The sequence below is a fragment of the Podarcis gaigeae genome, assembly GCF_964106915.1.
Source record: "Podarcis gaigeae genome assembly, chromosome: 13".
NCBI classification, from domain to species: Eukaryota; Metazoa; Chordata; class Lepidosauria; order Squamata; family Lacertidae; genus Podarcis; species Podarcis gaigeae.
The window spans coordinates 40,006,968-40,029,741 of NC_139689.1; the positions used below are offsets into that span (position 1 = coordinate 40,006,968).

Here is a 22,774-nt window from a genome sequence, read left to right on the forward strand (position 1 = left end):
AACTGGTTAGGGCCTGAGATTCGCCCATAAATGCATGCTGGGAGTTATGCCTTTAAGCATTCAACTGAGGGAAATACAGTAGGTAGTGGGTTGTTTTTTTAAATGTTACATTGAACAAAGGCCTCACGTTGAGATATGAGCCATTTCTGCACGGTCTGGAGCGATGCAGTTCACCAGAGATATTTAGAAATATAAACTTCAAAACATGCCTTTCTTTCCTGCATAAGTGCAGAAGTCACACTCTTCCACATGGCCTAGCGTATCATTGAGAAGTATACATATGCACACATGCATCAAAGTTTGCAAAAAGAGCTATTACTGTAAATCATGGCAATGGTGGGCACCTGGGTTCACAAGTATTTCTTTTTGACATGCTACTTCTTTGGCGTGAGTAGGGCAGTTGCAATTCTTGCGGGCATTCAAATGTAGCAAATGGAGGTGGTGGGAATGGAGGTCATAGATTTGTGCGGCTTTTGCTCATCTTGCTCCCCAAATACAAAAAGTTTTCAGAACTCCAGAATGCTTGCACCCTGCACGAGTAATAATGGTGTAGGCTCTGCAATGGTGTAGACAGTGGGCCACATTGTCTATATACACTGGTAGAAAACAGGCAGCACATTAATTAGATCGATATGTTCAAAGCCCATGCTAGCTAGGGCTGATGGGAATTGTAGTCCAAAACATCTGGATGGCACTAGATTTTGTGTGGAGGGGGAGAAGCTGGTCTACTAACCATCCGCTTAGAGAGACATCTCTTCAGACCATCTACCCACCTTTCTGACGCAAATTAAACCATGCAATCCATACCCTAACATGTAGACTACAGGGGGAGAAAACACACACACACACAGCAAAACTGTGAATTTCTTCCAGGTGCCTGTGGCAAGTGAAGGCATGCTAACATTTCCCTCCCGTCGGTATCCAACTATCCAGGGATAGGAAACGGGTAATTTCTTCATATATTAAAATATACTTAGTATATTAAAGGTGCTGACTTTAAAGCCCTAAACAGCCTTGGCCCAGTATACCTGAAGGAGCATCTTCACCGCCATCGTCCAGCCTGGACACTGAGGTCCAGCTCTGAGGGCCTTCTGGGGTTCCCTCCCTGCAAGAAGCGAGGTTATGGGGGACCAGGCAGAGGGCCTTCTCGGTGGTGGTGCCCGCCCTGGGAAATGCTCTCCCTTCAGATGTCCAGGAAATAAACAACTGTCTGTCTTTTAGAGGAAGTTTAGGGAAGTTTTTAATGTTTGCTGTTTTCTCGTGTTTCTCATATTCTGTTGCGAGCCGCCCAGAGTGGCTGGGGAAACCCACCCAGATGGACGGGGTATAAATAATTAGCCAAAGTCTGGTGGTTGTCATTTTAAAGAATCAAAGTGCCGCTCAGGCCGTTTTAAGAGTTGCAAGATCATAAAACGTATATGAGAAAAGGGCAATTGGTATCACCAGTGAGGTTTGCAACAAAATCGTTATAGTGTATCTTCCTTAAAAAGCAGAGCATCCCTTTCAGACCGGGATTCCACCCCCATGTTTCTTTTCCAACCAGCACCATCACACTTACATTACCGATCTACTAAAAAAAGTGAAATTATCGGTCTACTAAAGCATGCTCGGTCCTTACAAGGCTGCTTTATTTTCTTGGGGCAGCACGAGGAAGCACCCCCTTTAGGAGACAACATTTTCGTAGGATGCCTCTCTTCCAATTTCTTCACGTTTGGCTGCAATCCTGGCTGGCTCTCCTCTTGCAGAGTTGCCTGGGGCGATTGCATTTCTTCTCGGGACCCCTGCTGCAACGAAGAAAACATATCCCTCCCTCCCAGGGCCGGATTTAGGTTTGAGGAGGCCCTAAGCTACTGAAGGTAATGGGGCCCTTTATATGTCCAGCTGTCCTTTGTTAACAACAAATTGTCGCTTTTTTGTGTTGAATATATACTATATGGTAATTTCTGGACCTAATAGGTATCTAAAGCCATTGCACATGTTGCCATGCAGCCAGTCCATGCAGAATGAAGGAACCCTATACAGTCATACCTCGGGTTACAGAAGCTTCAGGCTGCGTTTTTTCGGGTTGCAGACGAAGTACCGGAATGGGTTACTTACGGGTTTCGGCGGTCGCGCATGCGCAGGAGCGTTAAATCACGCTTTGCGCATGTGCAAACACGCCGAATTGCAACCAGCGCTTGTGCCGATGCAGAGCTGCGGGTTCTGATCACATTCGCAACTCGAGCGTCCACTGTATATAGAAAGGAGCAAAGCAGTGATATTTTAGGGCGCAGGCTAGCAGGCAGGCAGGGCCCATGACTTACATCACAGAAGCCTACCCAACACAAAACACTGTTGCTGTATGTAGGTTTTATTTTAGTTGTTTTTAATCTTTATGTTTTGGAGATGTGCATCCAGCTTCCTTTTTCCTTTAAATGTTTTTGGGGGGGCCCCAAGAGAGTGGGGCCCTAAGCTATAGCTTGTTTAGCTAACCTCTACTTCTTCCTTTCGGGTCCCGAAAGTATTTTTTTAAGCGGGGTTTCCGCAGGAACCTGCAGCCAAGCGGCCTCTGGGGGGCAGCGCGACCCGCGCTCCCCTTCCGCGCTCTTGCGCCGCGAAACCGCGCCTTCCATCCTGTCGTGCCAGGCAGGGACTCGGGGGAGGGGGCGTGGCTTGCTCCTCCTCCCCTCACTCCCGCCTCCCCCCCCCCGGGTGTATGAAAAGCAGCTGCGCGGGGGCTCCGTCCCTCCAAACGCAGGCGAAGTCCATTAAGCGGTCTTGCACCTTCCCGAGGCGTCGATTCCGCTGCGTCCGGGACCCTCCGCTCGGTGGCGCTGCCATGGTGAGTGGGCTCGTCGTCGTCCTGGGGCGGGAGGGGGGGCGGAATGAAGGGGCTCCTAGGCGGGAAACGAAAGTGTGGGGAAGCGGGCGGAGCAAAGGGGCGAGAGGCGCGCGCGCGTCTCCGGGTCTGCAGCAGCAGCAGCAGCAGGTAAGCGAGCAGCTGGAGGGAAAAATGAGACTTCGTCCCCAGACAAAAGCTTTGAGCCTGCCAGGTGCTCAATAGGTCAAGCGATTCTCCTCCTTACCTGTTGGGTTTCTGCCTGCCCTTGTGCTTGTCAGGGATATAAGGGACCAGTCCTAAGCGCATATAGACAGGTAATAATAATAATAATAATAATAATAATAATAATAATAATAATAAAAAATATAATTTATTTATACCCCATAGGGATAGCCTCCTTCTTTCATTGCCTTGGGCTTGGGGGGGTGGCTTGGAGAAATTTTTATTTTGGGGGGGAATATTCTCAAGGTTGTTCCCCAGAGCTGTGGGGGGGGGGGAATGGTAAGATGGGTGTGAAGTGAGGACCAGTTTTGGACTTTAAATGATAACAACAATAGTTTTATTATAATAAAAATTTATTATTTATACCCCACCCATCTGGCTGGGTTTCCGCATGGGCGGCTCCCAACGGAATATCAAAAACACGATAAAACGTCAAACGTTAAAAACTTCCCTAAACAGGGCTGCCTTCAGATGTCTTCTAAAAGTCAGATACAGTACAGTGGTACCTCGGGTTACATGCGCTTCAGGTTACATATGCTTAAGGTTACAGACTCGGCTAACCCAGAAATAGTACCTCGGGTTAAGAACTTTGCTTCAGGATGAGAACAGAAATCGTGTTCCGGCAGCGCAGCAGCAGCGGGAGGCCCCATTAGCTAAAGTGGTGCTTCAGGTTAAGAACAGTTTCAGGTTAAGAACGGACCTCCGGAACGAATTAAGTACATAACCAGAGGTACCACTGTAATTGTTTTATTTATACCCCACCCATCTGAACGGGTTGACCCAGCCGCTCTGGGCGGCTTCCAGCACATTTGAAAGCACAATAAGATGTCAGACATTGAAAAGTTCCTGAAACAGGGCTGCCTTCGGATGTCTTCTAAAAGATGTGTAGTTCTTTATCTCCTTGGCATCTGATGGGAGGGCGTTCACCCTTCTGCATGCAGGTCACCCTGACCACTTCTGTATGGGATGGGGCGAGTCCGGGAGGCATATTCTCAATAAGCCACACTTTTCCTGGCGGTGGCTGATGTGTGGTGACACTCTACAGGGGCACGGAGCATTTCCCCAAGTACTTTTGATTTGTTTTCTGGCATAAGCTACAGCATGAGCCTCATTTTAGGGGAAAAGGAAGGTAAAGGGAGATGGGCCTGGGCAGTGGATGACAGACACTTATGGAAGTTAACTTCTGGGGGACAGGTCTCTGAGCATAGGAAGAGAGCTCTGCATTTGTTGCTTGGCTTTAAAATTCACCCGTGCAGGGTGCATTTTGCAAGGACGATAAGGCATCCCTTTTCAGACATATTTATGGCCAGGGTGGGTGCTCTTGTCAGATTTGCAACCATTATGAATGACACAGAGCTGGATACGGAATATACAATTGATTTTGTAAGAGACTTTGTCAGCTTCAGATGCGAGCTACATGGAGATTGGTTTCTCCTGGTGACGGACATATGTTCACTTAAACTCTCTTCAGTTTCACAAAACTCTTCATCAAGCGTGGCGGAGAATGCCAACTCAACTTAAGGAAAAGAACACATCAGTTTGCAAGAGAAAACGTAGGTTTACATGGGTTGTTCCTCCTTGATTTAGTTGGAGTTGTATTCTGTTGCTTCACAGGTGGGGTGTAATTTTACACTACAGCTGATGCTTTGGGGGGGGGGTTGTTTAGGGGGAAGTTTACTATTTTTTCAATAAATAAAGTAAAGTTGGAAATACCCTGTGAGTAGTGGTGAAAATGCTCTAAAATATGAGGAGGGGTGAGGAGAGCATACTTATCCCCACCAAAGTTTGAGATCCCCTGCAAAGTATGAGATTTTAAACTTTTTTCTCTCTCTTTTTTGCATCAGCACCTAATGTTTATGAGGAAGGTACATGCCCTTCTTGGCTGCCTAGGCTGCCATTCACTATTTACAAGCATCTCCTCCAAGTTGTTGGTGCAACACCTGCTTTCCACACCCTAGTTGTTCTCCTGTCTCCATTCAACAGCAAATGCCATTTTGCATAAGGAATGCTAGCTTTTTTGCAGCCTTTCTGAGAACGCTGTTCATTTGCTTGGCTGGAGGCAGGAGGCAAGAGAGTTCTGTGATACTTCCTTTCCACCTGTAAAACCCTGGGGGAACAGGAAGAAATTTGAGATATTTTTAGAGAAGCAGTCTGCTTGGAAACAAAACTAGGGTGCTTTCCCTCGACAACAAGCAACTCGTTAAACAAAATTATTTTCAGGGTGGTGTTTTTTTTTTTGGTGTACAGCTGGAACCAAACCCTTTCGCTAGTTTAAAAAACTCTACCCTTCCTTATTTGTTGAGAAATCAATGCATTTTTATATTGTTTCAAAACAATAAAACAGCAATTTACAGCTAAAGAAATTGGGGGGGGGAGCATTTCATCTATATTTAGGCTTATGATGAAGTTTTGTTTTCCTGTTTTTAACTAAAGCACACAAACAGCTGAGCAAACAGGGCAGCTGGAATAGAAAATCTCTCTCTCTCCGTCTCTCTCTCGGCACATGCTCAGAACAGTTTATTGTTCCATGAGGTGTTTTTTTCAAATTTGGGTGCAGGTACCCTGAGAAGTCATGGGGGCTATCAGTGTTCTTAGAAACTCTGGGTTTGCTCTAAAAACCTACCACTTACTGTTTTCATTTTTTTTTTAAAAAAAGTTCAGATCTGTTTGTTTAGAATATTATTGCAAAACTTTTCTTTCTCCACTCGATCCCACTTCATTCTGTTTGCATATTTGTGGTCACTGAACGTGCCAATAGTATTTTAGGCAAATGCAAGACAGATAAACATTCTGCATTCCAAGCTGGCCCCAGAAGAAGAAACGGCCTGCTATGGGTTGTAGCGCGCCAGCGTCCAATTTAGTTTTCCATTTTGGTAAAAGAGAAAGAGTGCCTACTTTTTATCACATTCCTTCTTGATTGGACTATTGGTTATCCTGAACCAAGCACATCGACCAATCTGATGACAGGTGTACTTTTACTGAATTTAAATGCGGGACAATTTCAGTTTTACAACCCTACAACCTAAATTAAGTATTTACTTCTTAATGTGAGGCGATTTTTAATTACCTGCCCACAGGGAAGCTGATCTGCATTGTTTCCATGATCTGTTCTGAGCATGACTCTTGATTGGAGGAAGCCCAGAGCATGAGTCATGTGAGGATGGGTCATTCTGGTGCATCTCCGTATTAAGGCACTGAATGCTCCTATTGTCTGCAGCGCAGAGATGGGGCAGAATTGTCTGTCCCTCTGTAGAGGCTGATTGGAAGGAGGCAAATCCAGACCAGTGACTCATACAGAGACACATCGGGCAGCTTCTGCTCAAGGCAGACAGTTCCACTGTATCACTCCATTGGGAATGACTGATCCAGTCATACTTGGTGCAGAGGCGAGGCCAGAGTAGCAACTCACACCAGACACACACACACACACACACACACACACACACAAAACACACACTATCCTGTGTGGAACTGCCAGCTTAGAGGCAGCCGTTACATTGTTTTTAAGAATAAAAACTGCATATGGTGGCACAGATTACTCCAATCCTATAAAATTCAGGGGTCAGCAAATTTTTCAGCAGGGGGCTGGTCTACTGTCCCTCAGACCTTGTGGGGGGCAGGACTATATTTTGAAAAGCAAAAAAGGAATGAATTCCTATGCCCCACAAATAACCCACAGATGCATTTTAAATAAAAGGACACATTGTACTCATGTAAAACACACTGTCTGCAGGCCGGATTTAGAAGGCGATTGGGCCTGATCCGGCCCCCGGGCCTTATTTTGCCTACCCATGCTGTAAATAAACGGCTTCCCCTCCTGCTTGGCAGGGTGAGACTCTCGCCACAGGCGGCAGATTGGGACCCAAGGTGTGTGCCATGCTTGCCATGCCTGTGGTGGTGTGAGTACAGGAGGGGCAGAAGCATGGATCTGTGGTGAGATGGCAGCAGTAGCAGGGGGCGACATGGCATTGTGCTTTAAGTGGCATAATGCCCCGGGCTGGCCTTGTGGCTTAGGGATGGGTCTTAGGTGCTACCGGTGACAAAATGGGACTATATACAAATATAGGGCGAATGTGGAGAAATGTGCCCAGAGAAGGCCTTGTTGGCAGATTAAGAACCATCAGATCGCTGGGTCCTGATAGTACCCACCCAAGAGGTTTTAAGAAACAAATATGACGTTGCTACTCTTTTAAGAAAAAACGTGCAACCTCTCCTGAAAATCAGCCTGTATAGCTGAAGGCTGCAAAGTAACTAATGCAAGACTATTTTCTTAAAAAAGGCATCTGGGAAATTACAGGCCAGCTAGCAAAAAGCGTGATTAAGGATAGAATTGCCAAGTGTATAGAAGAACAAGCCTTACTAAAGCAGAACCAGCATGGCTTTCTATCTAATCTTTCAGATTAATTTGAGAATGCCGTTAAGCATATGGATAGGTGTGATCTAGCTGACAATGTGCGTCTTGACTTTCAGAAAGCTTTCAGTAAAATTCTTCGCCTAGAGGCCAAGGGCCCAGTCCTGGGGGGCACAAAAATCACCTATCAGACTATGGAATGTATGACGTATGCTGTTATGGTGAGATCAAACACAGAATAAACTTTCTGTCCTTCTCACACGATTTTTCCTCTCGGGGAGCACTGCAAGGGACCCTATGTACACCTCTGCCTTCACCAAAGATTCCAGAGTCAGTATAGCAGTCATGGAAGAAGAGGAGAGATCCTTTTGTAGATCAGTAACTGGTTAAAGTTTAGGAAGCAGAAAGTAGGGGGTACACGGATGGTCCTCTCAAGGGAGGGCTCTAAGAAGTGGGGTTCCCCAATCACTGGTATCGGTACCTGTGCTTTTTCCTTGTTCATAAACAATTTGGACCGATGGGTGAAACATTACATAGCTGAACTTGAGGATGGCACCAAATCGTTCAGGGTGGTAAGAATAAAAATAAGATTCTGACGAGCCTAAAAAGAGTATCTCCAAACTGGGTGGATGGATGTTAAAATAGCAGATGTGAGTCAATGTAAGCAAGTGTAAGGTAAAGGGACCCCTGACCATTAGGTCCAGTCGTGGCCGACTCTGAGGTTGCAACGCTCATCTCGCTTTATTGGCCGTGGGAGCCGGCGTACAGCTTCCGGGTCATGTGGCCAGCATGACTAAGCCACTTCTGGCCAACCAGAGCAGCGCACGGAAACGCCGTTTACCTTCCCACCTGGAGCGGTACCTATTTATCTACTTGCACTTTGACGTGCTTTCGAACTGCTAGGTTGGCAGGAGCTGGGGCAGAGCAACGGGAGCTTACTCCGCTGCGGGGATTCAAACCGCCGACCTTCTGATCAGCAAGCTCTAGCCTCTGTGGTTTAACACAGAGCAAGTGTAAAGAGGGCAATAAATGGGACAATAAATCCTGACTTCACATATACATTGATGGGGTCTGAACTGGTGCTTAATGACTCATCTTGGAGTCGCCGCACATTTTTATCGAGCTGTGAAATACCTCCATCCAGTCTTGGAGGCTGTTGCCAGGATGCGGAAGTAGGGAGAGAGCTGTTGTGTTCGTGTTCTGCTTTTGGGGGAGCTTTTCATCCTTGAGAAAAGGGTGCTGGATTAGAGGGGAGGTAGGTTTGATCACATTTAAAAAAGGCTTGCTGATGGATCATGTGTGAACAGCAGTCAACCAGTAACCAAAAATGAAAAACACATCACTCAGCAATTGGCAAAAGTGGAAAGCAATCTTGTGACAACTTGCAAGAAGAAAGTAGCATCCAACTTTCCATTTGATGTTCGTAGTTTTCACTTGGCACAAAATGAAGAGCTCGAAGCCGCCTTCTCAGTGCACTTTTTCCTCACACAGAAGTGTCTTAGACCATTTCAGCTCCTGGTGCCTTTTTCTGTTGTTACTACATAGCAGTGCATTACTACATAGTCGCTTGCATAAAATGTTTCCAATGGACTTGCGTTTAAAAATATAAACAGAAATTCATTACACGATAAAAAAGAAAACCAGTATAAAACTTTAATATTTTTGTACAAAATACCAAGTATACACACACACACACACACACACACACACACACACACACACACAGCCTCCCACTCCCTTATTTTGCTGCAGCGTTTCAATCTCAGTTCACCTTGAATACTGCAAGTAACAGTTTGTACAGTAGACCCTTCAGTGGAATGTGGAAAAGGTGTTATGTAGGAGGTATCTCTAGTAGTTACTTATGATCCAGCTGTTTCTTGGAGGGTTTGTAGGAACAGGCTTTAATTAAATTGGACGTCTCTTTGGTAAGTTTTATTCATTGAAATCAGCTACACTTAAATTAGTTGTGTGTCCCATCTATTTTAGTTGCATGGACTTCAGTGGGCTTTCCAACAAGGATTTCTAAGATATGGATCCAGGCCATTGTATATTATTATATGTACACAGCATTGGGTTTGATCGTAGAGAAGGTGCTTAAAAAATTTATACCGTTAAAGCGATACAGATTTGTAATGCAGGGACTTATAAGGCAGTGGTTTTGGCTTGTGTGACAGTGCAGGACAATTGCATTGCATTGCAGTCTTCTTTTTGCATTGCAGGATTGGGAACTTGGGTTCCCAACAAATGATGACAATTATCTGCAGTCTGTAATGTAAAGGTTGTGGGGGGCGGGGGGAGCTAGCTAAGCAGCTGAGCCCTCCTTGCTATTTGGTCCCTCCCTTTTTGCTTGTTGGTATGGTGTGGTACAGGGAAGGAAAGTGAGGAGGGGGCCTGTTTTGTGCAGAATGGGACAAATTGTTCCGCACTGGAAAACCATCCAAGTTCTCCTCTTTAGACTGGCTTGTGTGGTACCATTGTCCTTGCCTCCTCCCCCTCATTTTTAACACAAGCATTTATTATTTCAGTTTCACTTGCAAAACAATTGGTGCTCACAGAGTATGCCCTCCCACCCACAGTTATTGTTTTGTTTTGTCTTCTGTGTGTTTTTTTAAGCCATTGTTAACCGCTGTTCCCCAGGCAGCTGTTTTTGTCAAAATAGTGCAATAGCTACTCAAACACCCTTGTCTTGACCAAACACAGGCAGCATCTTCACTGTGACTTGAAACTGGACACTGGAACAGAGACAGGTTTTCTTTCTTTTTTCCCACATTGTAGTACAAGTCTTAGTCGACTTGCGCCACTCGGTCTTGCCTGCTTCCGAGTCAACAAAAGTAGTGAATGGTTTATCCCTTTGGCTGTTATAGCTACTTTGATAGTCATTAAGGTGTCACAGATGCCTTGTTTATCTTCAGTGATCTGGGAGACATGTAGTTATAGAATAGCTGAGCTGGAAGGGACCCTGAGGGTCATCTAGTCCAACCCCCTGCAATGCAGGAATCTCAACTAATGCATCCATGACAGATGGCCATCCAACCTCTGCTGAAAAACCTCCAAGGAAGGAGAGTCCACCACCTTCTAAGGGAGACCATTCCATGGTCAAACAGCTCTTTACTGTCAGAAAGTTCTTCATGGTGTTTAGTATAAATCTCCTTTCTCGTAACTTGAATCCATTTGCTCGAGCCCTGCCCTCCAGAGCAGGAGAAGACAAGCTTGCTCCATCTTCCATGTGACATCCCTTTAGACCCTTGAAGATGGCTATCCTGTCTCCTCTATCTCCTCTTTTCCAGGCTAAACATACCAAACTCCCTCAACCGTTCCTCATTAGGCTTGTTTTCCAGACGCTTTATCATCTTGGTCTCCCTCATCCGCACACATCCCAGCTTGCCAATATCCTTCTTTAATTGTGGCACCCAGAACTGGACACAGTATTCCAGGTGTGGTCTGACCAAGGCAGAATAGAGCGGTACTGTTAATTCCCTTGATCGAGACAATATTTTTCTACTGATGCAGCCTCGAATAGCATTAGCTTTTCTGCTGTTGCTGCATCACACTGTTTACTCATGTTAAGCTTGTGGTCTCTTAAGGCCCCTAGATCCTTAAATTGTAGTCTCAATTCCCTGATAAAGGCTTCTAAAAGCTTGCTTTGGTGGTTGCGAAACAACTGTGTGTAATGTCTCTGAAATTCAGAAGAGCAGGAGTGCCTTCCAGGTGTTGCTGTTGCAGCATCACTCCCATCATCCCTGGCCATCAGCCATCTTGACTGGAACCAGTGGGGACTGGATATCCGACATCTGGGAGTGCCAGGTTGGCTACCCCTTCTTGCTAACAGCAGCACCCAACTTCTAACAGCTTAAGACTCACTCTACCTCTTTCCATCTCTCTTTATCCTGCATCTTCTCTCAAACTCTGCACCCAGCTTGCGGCTCACCACCTTTGTTTTCTGCTTCCATCGCCCATGGCAGAACTGGCCCCGTGGCATTTTTGCTGCCCAAGGCTGAACATCAACCATCACTGCACCCCGACAAGTCATAGCCTATTAGCCAAGTTATTTTAGTACCTGAGCCAGAAAAATCCCACAAGTGCCTCTCCCTAGGAATTCCGAGACAGTAATAACCAATTAAGTTACAATGTGTTGCCTGAGGCAGCTGCCTCCCTCTGCCTAATGGTAGGGACTGGCTCTGCCAAGGACTCGGCACACCTGGGGAAGCCTGGTTTTTTTTGTTGTTTTTTTCTAAAGCCGGCTGCTCCTGCAAATCCTCTTTGAGCCATGATCTTTCTCTCTGGTCAGGCCCACACCTTTTGCTCCTCTGTCCTCTCTCTTTGGATTTTTGCCTGCTCTGCTCATTTAGCTTAGGGACGTGGGTGGCACTGTGGGTTAAACCACAGAGCCTAGGAATTGCTGATCGGAAGGTCAGCGGTTTGAATCCCCGCGACGGGGTGAGCTCCCGTTGCTCGGACCCTGCTCCTGCCAACCTAGCAGTTCGAAAGCACGTCAAAGTGCAAGTAGATAAATAGGTAGCACTCCGGCGGGAAGGTAAACGGTGCTACCGTGTGCTGCTCTGGTTCGCCAGAAGCAGCTTAGTCATGGTGGCCACATGACCCGGAAGCTATACGCCGGCTCCCTCGGCCAATAAAGTGAGATGAGCGTCGCAACCCCAGAGTCGGCCATGACTGGACCTAATGGTCAGGGGCCCCTTTACCCTTTACCTTAAGCATCAAAATTCTGCACTGAGAAAAGCTGAACTTGGCAGGTTACACACTGCACACACTGAGAAATGTTCTTATTCTGCTTACTGCAGGACGGGGGTAAAGAGGGCTGTGTGTAGGGTGGACTTTCACTACCATTCAGCCCCGTTTTGAGTTTGGCCATTTCACCAGGCTTCACAGTGAGAAACGGAAGACTGCGGGTTTTTTAAAAAATGGCCAATGTTTGCACAGAATCTGCCCAACTCTGCTGGTACTGTGGTCTATCTTCTCAGGGATTCCTCTCCCTTCTTCCAGCCTTTGCACGGGACGCGGGTGGTACTGTGGTCTAAACCACAGAGACTAGGGCTTGCCAATCAGAAGGTCAACGGTTCGAATCCCCGTGATGGGGTGAGCTCCCGTTGCTCGGTCTCTGCTCCTGCCAACCTAGCAATTCGAAAGCACCTCAGAGTGCAAGTAGATAAATAGGTACCGCTCTGGCAGGAAGGTAAACGGTGTTTCCATGCATTGCTCTGGTTTGCTAGAAGCAGCTTAGTCATGCTGGCCACATGACTGTGCGCCGGCTCCCTCGGCCAATAAAGCGAGATGAGCTCCGCAACCCCAGAGTCGGTCACAACTGGACCTAATGGTCAGGGGTCCCTTTACCTTACCACTCATAAGTCCTTGCCTTCACACCAAAGTATCTCTTTGGGGAAGAATAAGAGAGAGGTTGTGTGTTAATGGTCACACTTGAGAGAGCCAGCTCTTTTCTCGCTTCCTCTGCTGCCTGTCATAGGCTCACAGGAAACATCTTCACTTCCTCAGCAGCTGTGGGGGCAGCAAGTATTTTGCATCTTCAGTTTCATGCCGTTTTTCGTTTGTTTTAAGTTTTTAAAGAAGGAAACTTTGAAACTGCATGCCCTCTGCCACAGCTGATGCTTCTGGGTGGCAGAGCCTGAATTGCTTGTGCTTGCATGTATGTATTGATCGAGGGAGGGAGAAAGCGGGTTACCTCATAAACTGGATCAGGCCAAAGGCCCATCTTCCTTTTACCACCCAGATGCCCATGGGAAGCCCAGAAGCAGGGCTTTCCCTACCTGCGATCCCAATCAGCTGGTATGCAGAACCATACATCTTCTGACACTGGAGGGGAGAACGTGGCCATTGTGGGTGATCGCCACCAATATCCTCCACAAACATGTTGAGCAATCACTTCCTGTTGTGGGAACCAATTCCCTAGTTCAGGGTTTCCCAAACTTGGGTCTCCAGCTGTCGTTGGACTACAACTCCCATCATTGCTAGCTAGCAGGACCAGTGGTTGGGGATGATGGGAACTGTAATCCAAAAACAGCTCATTTCTCCATTTTGCTTGCTGGCAGGAGGCGGGGAAACACTGAACATGCAAAACACCATTTTCATGGTTTGTTACTAGGGAAGATTTTGGCAGACATACATCCCACCCCCTGGCAAAAGCCACTTAGGCTGCAAGATGACATGGGGCTGATCAGAACTTGGATTTTTTTTTAAAAAGAGCTGTGGAATTTCCTATGCAAGCTGCTCTCTAGAGGAAGATTAGTACATAAATTAGAGGTATTTGTGGCATGAGGTTCTGTAGGCCTCAAGAAACGTTAGTCTTTGAAAGGTGCCATAGGATGTGTGGTTTCCCCCTCTCCCTCCCCTTTTCCCTACAGCAGATTAACAGGGCTGCTGCTTCTGGAATGCACCATGTTCTTAGCTGACATAATAGCATCATTTAAAAGCCATCACTGGGCCATTTGTGCCCATCTGAATAGCCCAGCAGCAGCAGCAACAACAAAAACAAAAATCCCCTCTCTGGTTCAGACTGAAAACAGTGGCCCTATTATTGAGGGCCCAAAGATGGTATCTCTCTCTGGAATGTTCCGGCTGAACTGCGCACAACTATTCCTTTTCTTTCCCTTCCCTTCCAGAACAAAGGCTTCGGCCGGAAGAGCCACACGTTCCTGCCCAAGATATTTAGGAAAATGTCTTCCCAGCCCAAGGAGCGCCCCGAGAGCTTGCAGTTCCCTTTCCTGGACGACAACGACACCATTGCCACCATCCGGGAGTCGAAGACGTTGTTCATTCTGCGGGGCCTGCCCGGCAGCGGGAAGTCCACTTTGGCACAGGCTATCCACGACAAGTACAAAGATGCTTGCAAGGTCATCTCCGCTGACAACTACAAAATCCAGCCTTCTGTCAGGAGCGCCATTCCCGACGACTACAGCAAGGTCGACGAGGACCTAAGCGACTACTGCAAGCGTGACATCAGCGTGCTGGTGGTAGACGACACCCACCATGAGAGGGAGCGCCTGGATCAGATCCTCGACATCGCCGACACCTTCCGCTACCAGGTCATCATCGTGGAGCCCAAGACGACGTGGAAAATGGATTGCTTGCAGCTGAAGGATAAGAACCAGTGGAAACTCTCGGCGGACGAGCTCAAGAAGCTGAAGCCCAGTTTGGAAAAGGATTTCCTTCCCTTGTATTATGGGTGGTTTTTGAGCAAAAGGAGCTCGGAGAACTTGCGGAAGACCGGGCAGGCGTTTTTGGACGAGCTTGCCAGTATCAAAGTCTTCAGAAAGGAGGCTAAACACTGTGGGTCCCCCCAAAACATGTTTGTTTTTTGTGCCAGATTTGCCTTCTACTAACTAATCCACGAGACCTGGCTTTCTACTAGTTGAGCATAAGATAAGCAATTTCTATCTAGCTCCCATGTTGTTTCCTTTGGGGTTAATTGATGGTACCCTATACCTGTTCAGCAAACTCTCTCTTTTTTAAGATATCCAAGTTTCCAGTTGTCCTGTTGACGAGAAAGCTCATTACCCATTTGTGCCGCACCCTGTTGAATCCAATAATTATTGAATCATTTGGGGAAACAAAAGGCATTGTGCAGAATCAAAACTCTGTTAATTCTGAGTGCATATTGTTAAGGGAGACACTGGTGCAGAACCCACAAGCTCACCCTTCGAGAATGTTCTGTGTGCTGCAGGTTTGGAGAACTTTGCAGTCTTCTTGAAGTTGCTAGAGCTCAACTCCCATCATCCCCTAGCCCTTGGCCATGCTCTGCGGCTGATGGGAGTTGTAGTCCAACAATATCTGTAGGAGCAAACATTCCTCACTCTTGCTGTGAACGAAGGGGATCTGTTCTAACATCTAAAGTGTTTAGATGTTGTGGGGCCACTGCCTAATCCTGCCCATGTTCTCTGAGCTCCTGCCTCCAAACACACCCCTAGTCCATCTTCGCTAAAGATGCTGCCAAGAAATCAGCCCCCATTGAGGAGTAGCAGGGGATCTCCTTCCCGCCTATCCTTCACTTCAGCAGTTCTGTTTTGAGGCGTCTCAGTGTTCTCCAATGTTTGGTTTCGGGAGGTTGTGCAGAAAGCTGCTCACGTTCACTCCTGGATCAAATCTATAGGCAGGCTGTGGGTGTTACGAGCCAGAAACAAGCATTAGGTTGCACTATGGAATTTCAAGTCCCAATTATCTTCTTTTTTTGCAGTGTATATCCCAAAATAAGTTAGTTCTGCCACCGCACTATGCTAGAATGAATCCTCTAGCATCCTCCCTTTACCTCTGTGCCAGAGTAGTGGAAAATTCATGGCACAAGCTGGGACCAAGGGGAGCTGCCACTGTCACCTCCACCAGCTGTAGAAGTGCCATGCTAGGCACCTGCATGGTCACAGACTCCTAGAATTGTAGAGTTAGAAGGGACCCCATGGGTCATCAGGTCTTAAGCCCCTGCAAAGCAGGAATCTCAACTGAAGCATCCCTGACACATGGCCACCCAACCTCTGCTTAAAAACCTCCAATGGAGGAGAGTCCACAACAAAGGTCTACAAAAGAACCAGAGTGCTCGTCACAAGGACTATGCAGCTCATCCACACTGCCTTCCTTGTGCAAGGCTTGTGACACTCTGGTGCTTGCCAATATAAAGGCAGGGCCAACCTAGTAGCAAAGTAGGATCCTACAAACAGGATTGGGTGGGGTCTCCTGGCTTGGAAGAACTTGGCTTTCTAGCTTGATGGCAGAAGCAGCAGCCCTGTCCAAAGCCTGACATGTCTGGACCCTTGGCTACATAACACCCCACGCCACTGTGGACCAAGAGCAGGTGAATTGTGCAACCTGCACCTGTAGGGTAGGTAACTTTTCCCATGCGCATAGCTTGTGCATGATGCGTGGCTTCTGCTACTTGCATGGAGGGCAGAGCAGCTCTTCAGCACCACCTGAGTTTAGACCACTGACAAATCCATGTTCCCTCCCAGCAAATCTTTTGTGATTTTGGGCAGCCATTGTCCCATTTGCTTTCAAAACATGGAGTCTCTCAGGTGGGGTAGGGAGGCAGCCCCTTTGGACCACAGAACCACGCAAAATGGATGGGTTGGGCCTCTTACTTCCTTTTATTTAATGAAAGCCAATATTTAATGGATGTTAAATGCTATGTTTTTTCCCCTGTGTGCGCATGGGATGTTTCATCATATGTGCCACACAGCCCTACCCAAACGGGAATATTTCCCATCCATTAGCCACTCTCCATTTCCAGGAACAGGGCACCTTTAAACGTGCCACAACTGGCAGTTCATCTTAAAGATGTTCCCTAGTTACTGGCATCAAATTGCCCCTAATGAAGCCAACCCAGCTTGGTGGAAGTTTACCATCACATTCCTAAGCTAAGCTGCAGCAGCAATTGCAGTTAGAAAGTTAGCACCCACATCTCGGTTAAGTCTTATGAATGTAATTTCTGCATTCTACGCTGTACTAACACATTCAGTCTGTTTTCCATTTGGATCCCTAAGAAATGACAAAATGATTTGGACAATGCTACTTAAGGAGATAACCTACATTGGCAAGGCTACCAAGCGCTCCACGTGACACAGATTCCTTGGCTAGCAGGCTGCATCCCTTGTGCCCCTCCTCCATTGTAACGTCTCTGGAATTACAAACTTTGCAATACAACATAGCCAGCTATCAGGTGTCTTCACCCCTACAAATGGTAGCCCATGAAGCTTGATCAGGGGTGGAGAACTGTTGACCTTCCAGATGTTCTCAGGCTCCTACTCCCATGAGCCCTAGCCAGCAGGGCCCATGATCAGGGATGGTGGGGAATTGAAAGTCTGATATTATCTGGGGGTGGTGAGTGGGGAGTACAGCTTCCCACCACCTCTTCTAAACATTATCCAGGGGGCAGATGGTGTAAGCTGCTGCTTTTGTCAACAGCCACACCACTCCCGTGAATGTGCATTTCTGGCCAAAAATGCTCATCCATGCTGAACTGGCTGAAGTTGACCCCTTCCACAGTTGTGTCCCCACTGCATATTAATTCTTGATTGCATTGCCAAGACGTAGCAAGGGCTGTGCTTAAACACTTTAGGCACCTGGCCTCCAAGCAGTGATTAAAAACTGCGAGAAATTTAACATAACTAGACAGCTTCAGTTTTCTTTTTCAAAAAATTAAATTTATATTAAATTTTACAAAAATCTGTACATTGCATGTGTATAGTGTATAGTCTTAATCAAATGCCAGTATCTGGTTTCAGTATATTACCTGGTCTATGGAAGTTCTAAAAATTAGCAAAGGGAGAGCCAGATCTTGTTTTTGTCAGCAGGTGTTTAATGCCCACTCTTTTCCAGCTGTAAACTAACCCTGCACATTGTCCTAAGTAAAAGAATAATAATACCGTATTGGCCTGAATATAAGCCTCACTTTTTTCTCTCCAAATTTTGATGCTGAAAAGTTAAAGTGCGGCTTAAATTTGTGACCTTGCGAAAAATGGCTTTTATGATATCGCTGCTGAAACAGACATACGGTAAAACAGAATGGGTGTGAGTGTCTGCAGAATTTTAAGGGAGTGGCTTATATTCGCGTATTGTCTTTTCCCCCATTGAATTTTCAAGGTGTGGCTTATTTCCGGGTGCAGCTTATATTTGGGCCAATACGGTAGTAATAATTGGGATGGGAAAAGCAAGTGGGAAGAAATAACAAAATCAGTTTGCAAGACTCATTATTTTCCTCCTTCATTTGCAGTTGGACAACCCAGCGAAGACCCCAAAGCAAAAATTGACTTGACTGGCTACTTTGTGAAAAGGCCACCGGGGGTCTTGCACTGTACCACGAAATTCACCGACTACGGGAAGGCTCCAGGATCAGATGACTACGCACAGCAGGAGGTGACGACTTTGCTTTCTTCCACTCTGACCAGGAAAAAGGCGTGGTTCTTGTAGGAGCTTTCCATATGTTCTTGCGTTGGAAACTGCAACTTCTTCACCCTCCTCTGTCTTTTGAGATGGGAGCGGACCATTTCCAAGGGAATCCATATGTATCCTTGCAGTTGCACCCAGCGCTTTGAGTGCAGAATTCCTTTTGCACTCCGGGGCTTTCCCCTTCCTTTCCCCTCCCTGCATGCCCTCAAAATCTGCTCCGGAAGGTCCGCCAAACTTCTAGAGCAGATTTTGAGAGTGCCTGGGGGGGCTGCAGGGGAGAGGAAGTTATGTTGTGCTAGTGGAAGAGTCGGGCTGAATATGTCCCTGGGTGCCCAGCAGAGGTTTTTAGAATTCAATTAAGAAAGCAAACAGCTCAGCAGAGAGTATGCAAACTCAGTTCAAGTCCCTACAAATGACATGTTACATAAATCAAGTCAATCTTGCATATAGTCTCTTTCGAAACTTGCCTTGAGATTTTGCACAAATTCTGGTTTGGGTTTTTTTGGTATTTAAAGTCAATAAGAGATTCCAGTAAAGTCCCCAAAATGAAATGTGACTTGTATGTTGTAAGCAGACATAACTGGAAACTAGAACAAATAGTTACAGACTCTGCACAGTTACCCATTCCTTCCCCCCCTCCCAACTTGGGGAAAAGTACCTGAATAGGATTACATATAGCTCCACAATCACATCTCCCAGATGTTTTTTTTTTAAATATATTTATGCTTCAAGTGATCATTACTTATTCTTCCTTCCTTTGATTTTATAGTGCTTGTTGTTTTGTTGTTAACTGCTCTGCAAATACCTGAATGGAAGGGCAGGATATACATTTGCAAAAATTTATTTTGAAACCTTGTCAGACTGGCAAATGGCTACTTGGAACCAGTGAAGCTTTTGTAAATTAGATGACACTAGCTTTATGTCTCACTTTATCTTAGGCTGCAATCCTGTGGTTTCTGGGATGGTGTTCCTGTGTGTGTGATAGCTTTTTGTGTTCATGGAAGTCCAGCTAGTTTCTGTTTTTACACTGTAGGTTAGTAGCTTTTGTGGAGTTCTTTGCAAGGCTGTTTTCAGTCGACAACAGCAAAAGCCTCCGTGGATTTTAACGAGCAAATCCAGTCATTTAAACACAACCAATAACTGATGAAGCAAGACGATCTTAAAACAAGTCTTTGAGTGCAATGGCAGCCCTAACAGAAATCCTTTCTCCCCTCCACCCCACTCAGGCGGTTAAATCATCTTATGGAAAAGCCTTCTTCCTGACCATCTCTGCTCTCTTCATCACACCAAGAACGGCTGGTGCCCGCGTAGAACTGAGCGACCAGCAGATGCTTCTGTGGCCTGGCGACGTGGACGTGCTTCAGCCAGCCGTCAGCCTCCCGAAAGGCAGTCGGGCACACATCACCCTGGGCTGTGCCAGCGGCGTAGAAGCTGTCCAAACCGGCATTGACCTCCTCGAGTTTGTTAAGCTGGAAAAGGCAGGGAACAAAGGCGAGGAAATCGGGGAAATAGGGGGCGGGAGACTTTTGTCCTACGGGAATGGCCTGTGGATGCTCCAGCTTTCTAAAAAGATTGAGGTGAGGTGTGTCTTTTCTGGGTACTATGGAAAGGGGAAACTGGTGCCAACTCAAGGGGGGAGTAAGCGGGGCTCCCCTTTTAACGCCTGCATCATCATCTAAGGGCCCTTCTTGCTACTGCAGCCTTTATCCGTTGGCAGCAATGTGCAGCCTTTTTATAAACTCCCCAAGCCACACACATCCAAGTATCGTCCTCCAACTAAAGCCAACTCTTGCTAAATTCTAGCTTAGCTGGTCTCTTCAGAGAAATTTCTTCTCGTTCAGGGAAAAATACCACTAGAGGCTGGTAATGGAAAATTAGCGCCTTTGTTATATGTGTGAATTAAGATTAATGCAACTTGATTTGTGGTGTTTTTTAAAAACAAACATTTTTTTTGTTTTGTTTTAAAGGTAGAGAAACATCCTTTAAGCATGGCCACTGCTTGTAAACCCACTAGACCTCGTGCTGTTAGGGCTCTCACAGAATGAAGTGGTAGAATGGGTTATGTCACATCAGACTGCAAATGTCTGTTAATTTTTTTCTCAAGTTAATTTTTTTCTCAACAGTCTCTGCAAGTAGAAAGCCAGCAGAGCAAGGAAAATGCTGGTTTGTTATTTGCAGGGGGCATATTTACAGAGGGGTATATTCAAAATAATAATTATTTAATACAAATATTTATTTGTACCCCGCCCACTGGTTGGGTTGCCCCAGCCACTCTGGGTAGCTAATGTGATTCACCTGTAGTGTGAAGTGGTACAATCCATTCTCACTCCCCCACGTTCTGCTGAGTAGGTAGGCCCAATCTGCCTGGTTTGGGATCTCACACTGCTCCCCCAGAATTCTGTGAAGTGCAGATTGAAAGGAATAAAGAAAAAGTTCCATGCAACGGCCTTGGATTTGCTGGATTCAGATCTCAGCTTAGATACAGTTACTCTCTTCAGTTACTTCATTTCTGAAAGGGTTTCAAAAGCTAGAACTGGATCAGCAGTTAATCTGCTGCAAGGACCAACAGGGTTCTTGTGAAGTCAAGAGCGTCCATAAATCCTAACATGAAGTGTATTTAATCAAGGACTTATAAGGCAGTTTGTGTACAGCAAATGACCCCCCCCCCCCATTTTAAGTTGGTCAAGACAGTGGTGTAACCTGTGCCTTTTTGCTAGCATGTGAACACAGACAAGCGCTATATAGATATTTATATGGCACAGTTTTGTGCATCTTTACTCAGCCGTTCTATTGAGTTTAATGTGATTTATTCCAGGGAAGTTTGACTGGCGCCTTAATAATATACCTTTAGGTGATAGGCAAAAATGTTCCTTTTTAACCAGGCCTTTGGTTGACCTGATGGACACCCCATACCCATTTAAAATGTGGCTCTTTTTTGGGGGGTGCTATTGGGTTATTTTCATTTTATATATTGTGATCTTTTCAGCGAACTGCCCCAAAACCTCCAGGTATAGGGCAGTATATAAATTCAATAAATAAAAATATAAATAATAAAATTATTCTCAGATACATATATAGAGCCTCAACCAGCATGACCAGTCCAACAACACAACGGCCACAGGTTCCCTCCTCTGGATACATCAGATTCTGAATAAATAAAGGTATTGTTTAGTTTTTATATCTGCCTTTTATGCAGACTAGTATGCAGGTCTTCAGTTAAAACATAGACGTATGAGACAAGTGCAGCATTTTTATTTTTTTTACAACTCGGCTGGATCACGGTTAGACTCTTGACAGTGACCTATTTTAGATATAGAAATTCCCAGCCACTCTTATTGCAAGATTATTTTTTTTAAAATTTTGTGAATAGAACTGCTGCTCACTTACTGAATATTTCAGTTTCCTATTAAATATCCTCCTCTCGCCTTGCAACTTTGACATGTCCTGTTGAGCGCGTTGTTTACCTGACTGCATTTGAGCATGCTGTTTTTCATCAAGTACAGTGGTACCTCGGTTTAAGAACAGTCCTGTTTATGAACGATTCGGTTTATGAAATTCACAAAACCGAAAGTAGTGTCCTGGTTTGCGAACCTTTACCTCGGTCTAAGAATGGAATCTGAACAGAGGAAGGGCACTGGCGGCGAGAGGCCTCATTAGGGAAAGCGCGCCTCGGTTTAAGAATGGTTTCGGTTTAAGAACGGACTTTTGGAACGGATTAATTTTGTAAACTGAGGTACCACTGTACATGCAGAAATCTGTAGTGTGTGCTTTAATTTCTGTTTGAAGTTGTACAAAGCACAGGATCTAAAATACCCCCCATTCCAGAGTTGGCTTATTTATGCTATTAGAAGATCAGGGTTTCCCCCCATCCCTCAGTGCTTATTCTTGTATAACCTCACTGAATAATGACCCTCACTTGGGGCAAAAAAGAGGGAAGGGCAGCTCTGAGCTAAACCATGGGAACAGCTTGGAAGTAAAACACACCTACTGCTTTGTTCATGTGAATGCTCCCGAGTAATATGAGCAAGTGCCTGGCATAGGATTGAACTTGAAACAGAAGGTTTAAACTTGCTCTAAACCAGACCTAGGCAAACTCAGCCCGCCAGATTTTTTGGGACTACAACTCCCATCATCCCTAGCTAACAGGACCAGCCGTCAGGGATGATGGGAATTGTAGTCCAAAAGCAGCTGGAGACCCAATGTTGGGAAACACTGATTTAAAGCAAGATGGTCTTTTTGGTTTGTACATCGAAGTCTAATTCACTTGAATGTTTAGTTACACAAGGTGGGGGGGAATTGGTTATGCTAACTGTCGCTCAGGAAACATCCATCACATCATCATAACTTGTATTTGTGCATAATACCTGTGCCAGATTAAGATTTCATATACTGGTCATCTAATGGTCAAGTTTCTGTTAATATGTCTGTCTTGAATACAGTCAAATCCTTATTTTTACTTATGAGGAAAGTAGTACATC

General features: G+C 45.8%; 1 protein-coding gene across 1 annotated transcript; it reads left to right on the plus strand.

Moving 5' to 3' along the window:
• The first annotated feature begins 2,572 nt into the window (after positions 1 to 2,572).
• Positions 2,573 to 20,965, plus strand: CNP (2'',3''-cyclic nucleotide 3'' phosphodiesterase). Its single transcript, XM_083709593.1, has 4 exons — positions 2,573 to 2,821; positions 14,027 to 14,693; positions 18,121 to 18,263; positions 19,523 to 20,965. The coding sequence occupies exons 1-4, from the start codon at positions 2,696 to 2,698 to the stop codon at positions 19,973 to 19,975; spliced, it is 1,389 nt and encodes a 462-aa protein (XP_083565719.1). The 5' UTR covers positions 2,573 to 2,695; the 3' UTR covers positions 19,976 to 20,965.
• The last annotated feature ends 1,809 nt before the right edge of the window (positions 20,966 to 22,774 follow it).

Coding starts and splice junctions, on each gene's coding strand:
- CNP (XM_083709593.1), top strand. CDS start 2,696: ATGAAAAGCAGCTGCGCGGGGGCTCCGTCCCTCCAAACGCAGGCGAAG. Junction 14,694..18,120: donor CAGAAAGGAGGCTAAACACT/GTGGGTCCCCCC, acceptor CTTCATTTGCAG/TTGGACAACCCAGCGAAGAC. Junction 18,264..19,522: donor ATGACTACGCACAGCAGGAG/GTGACGACTTTG, acceptor CACCCCACTCAG/GCGGTTAAATCATCTTATGG.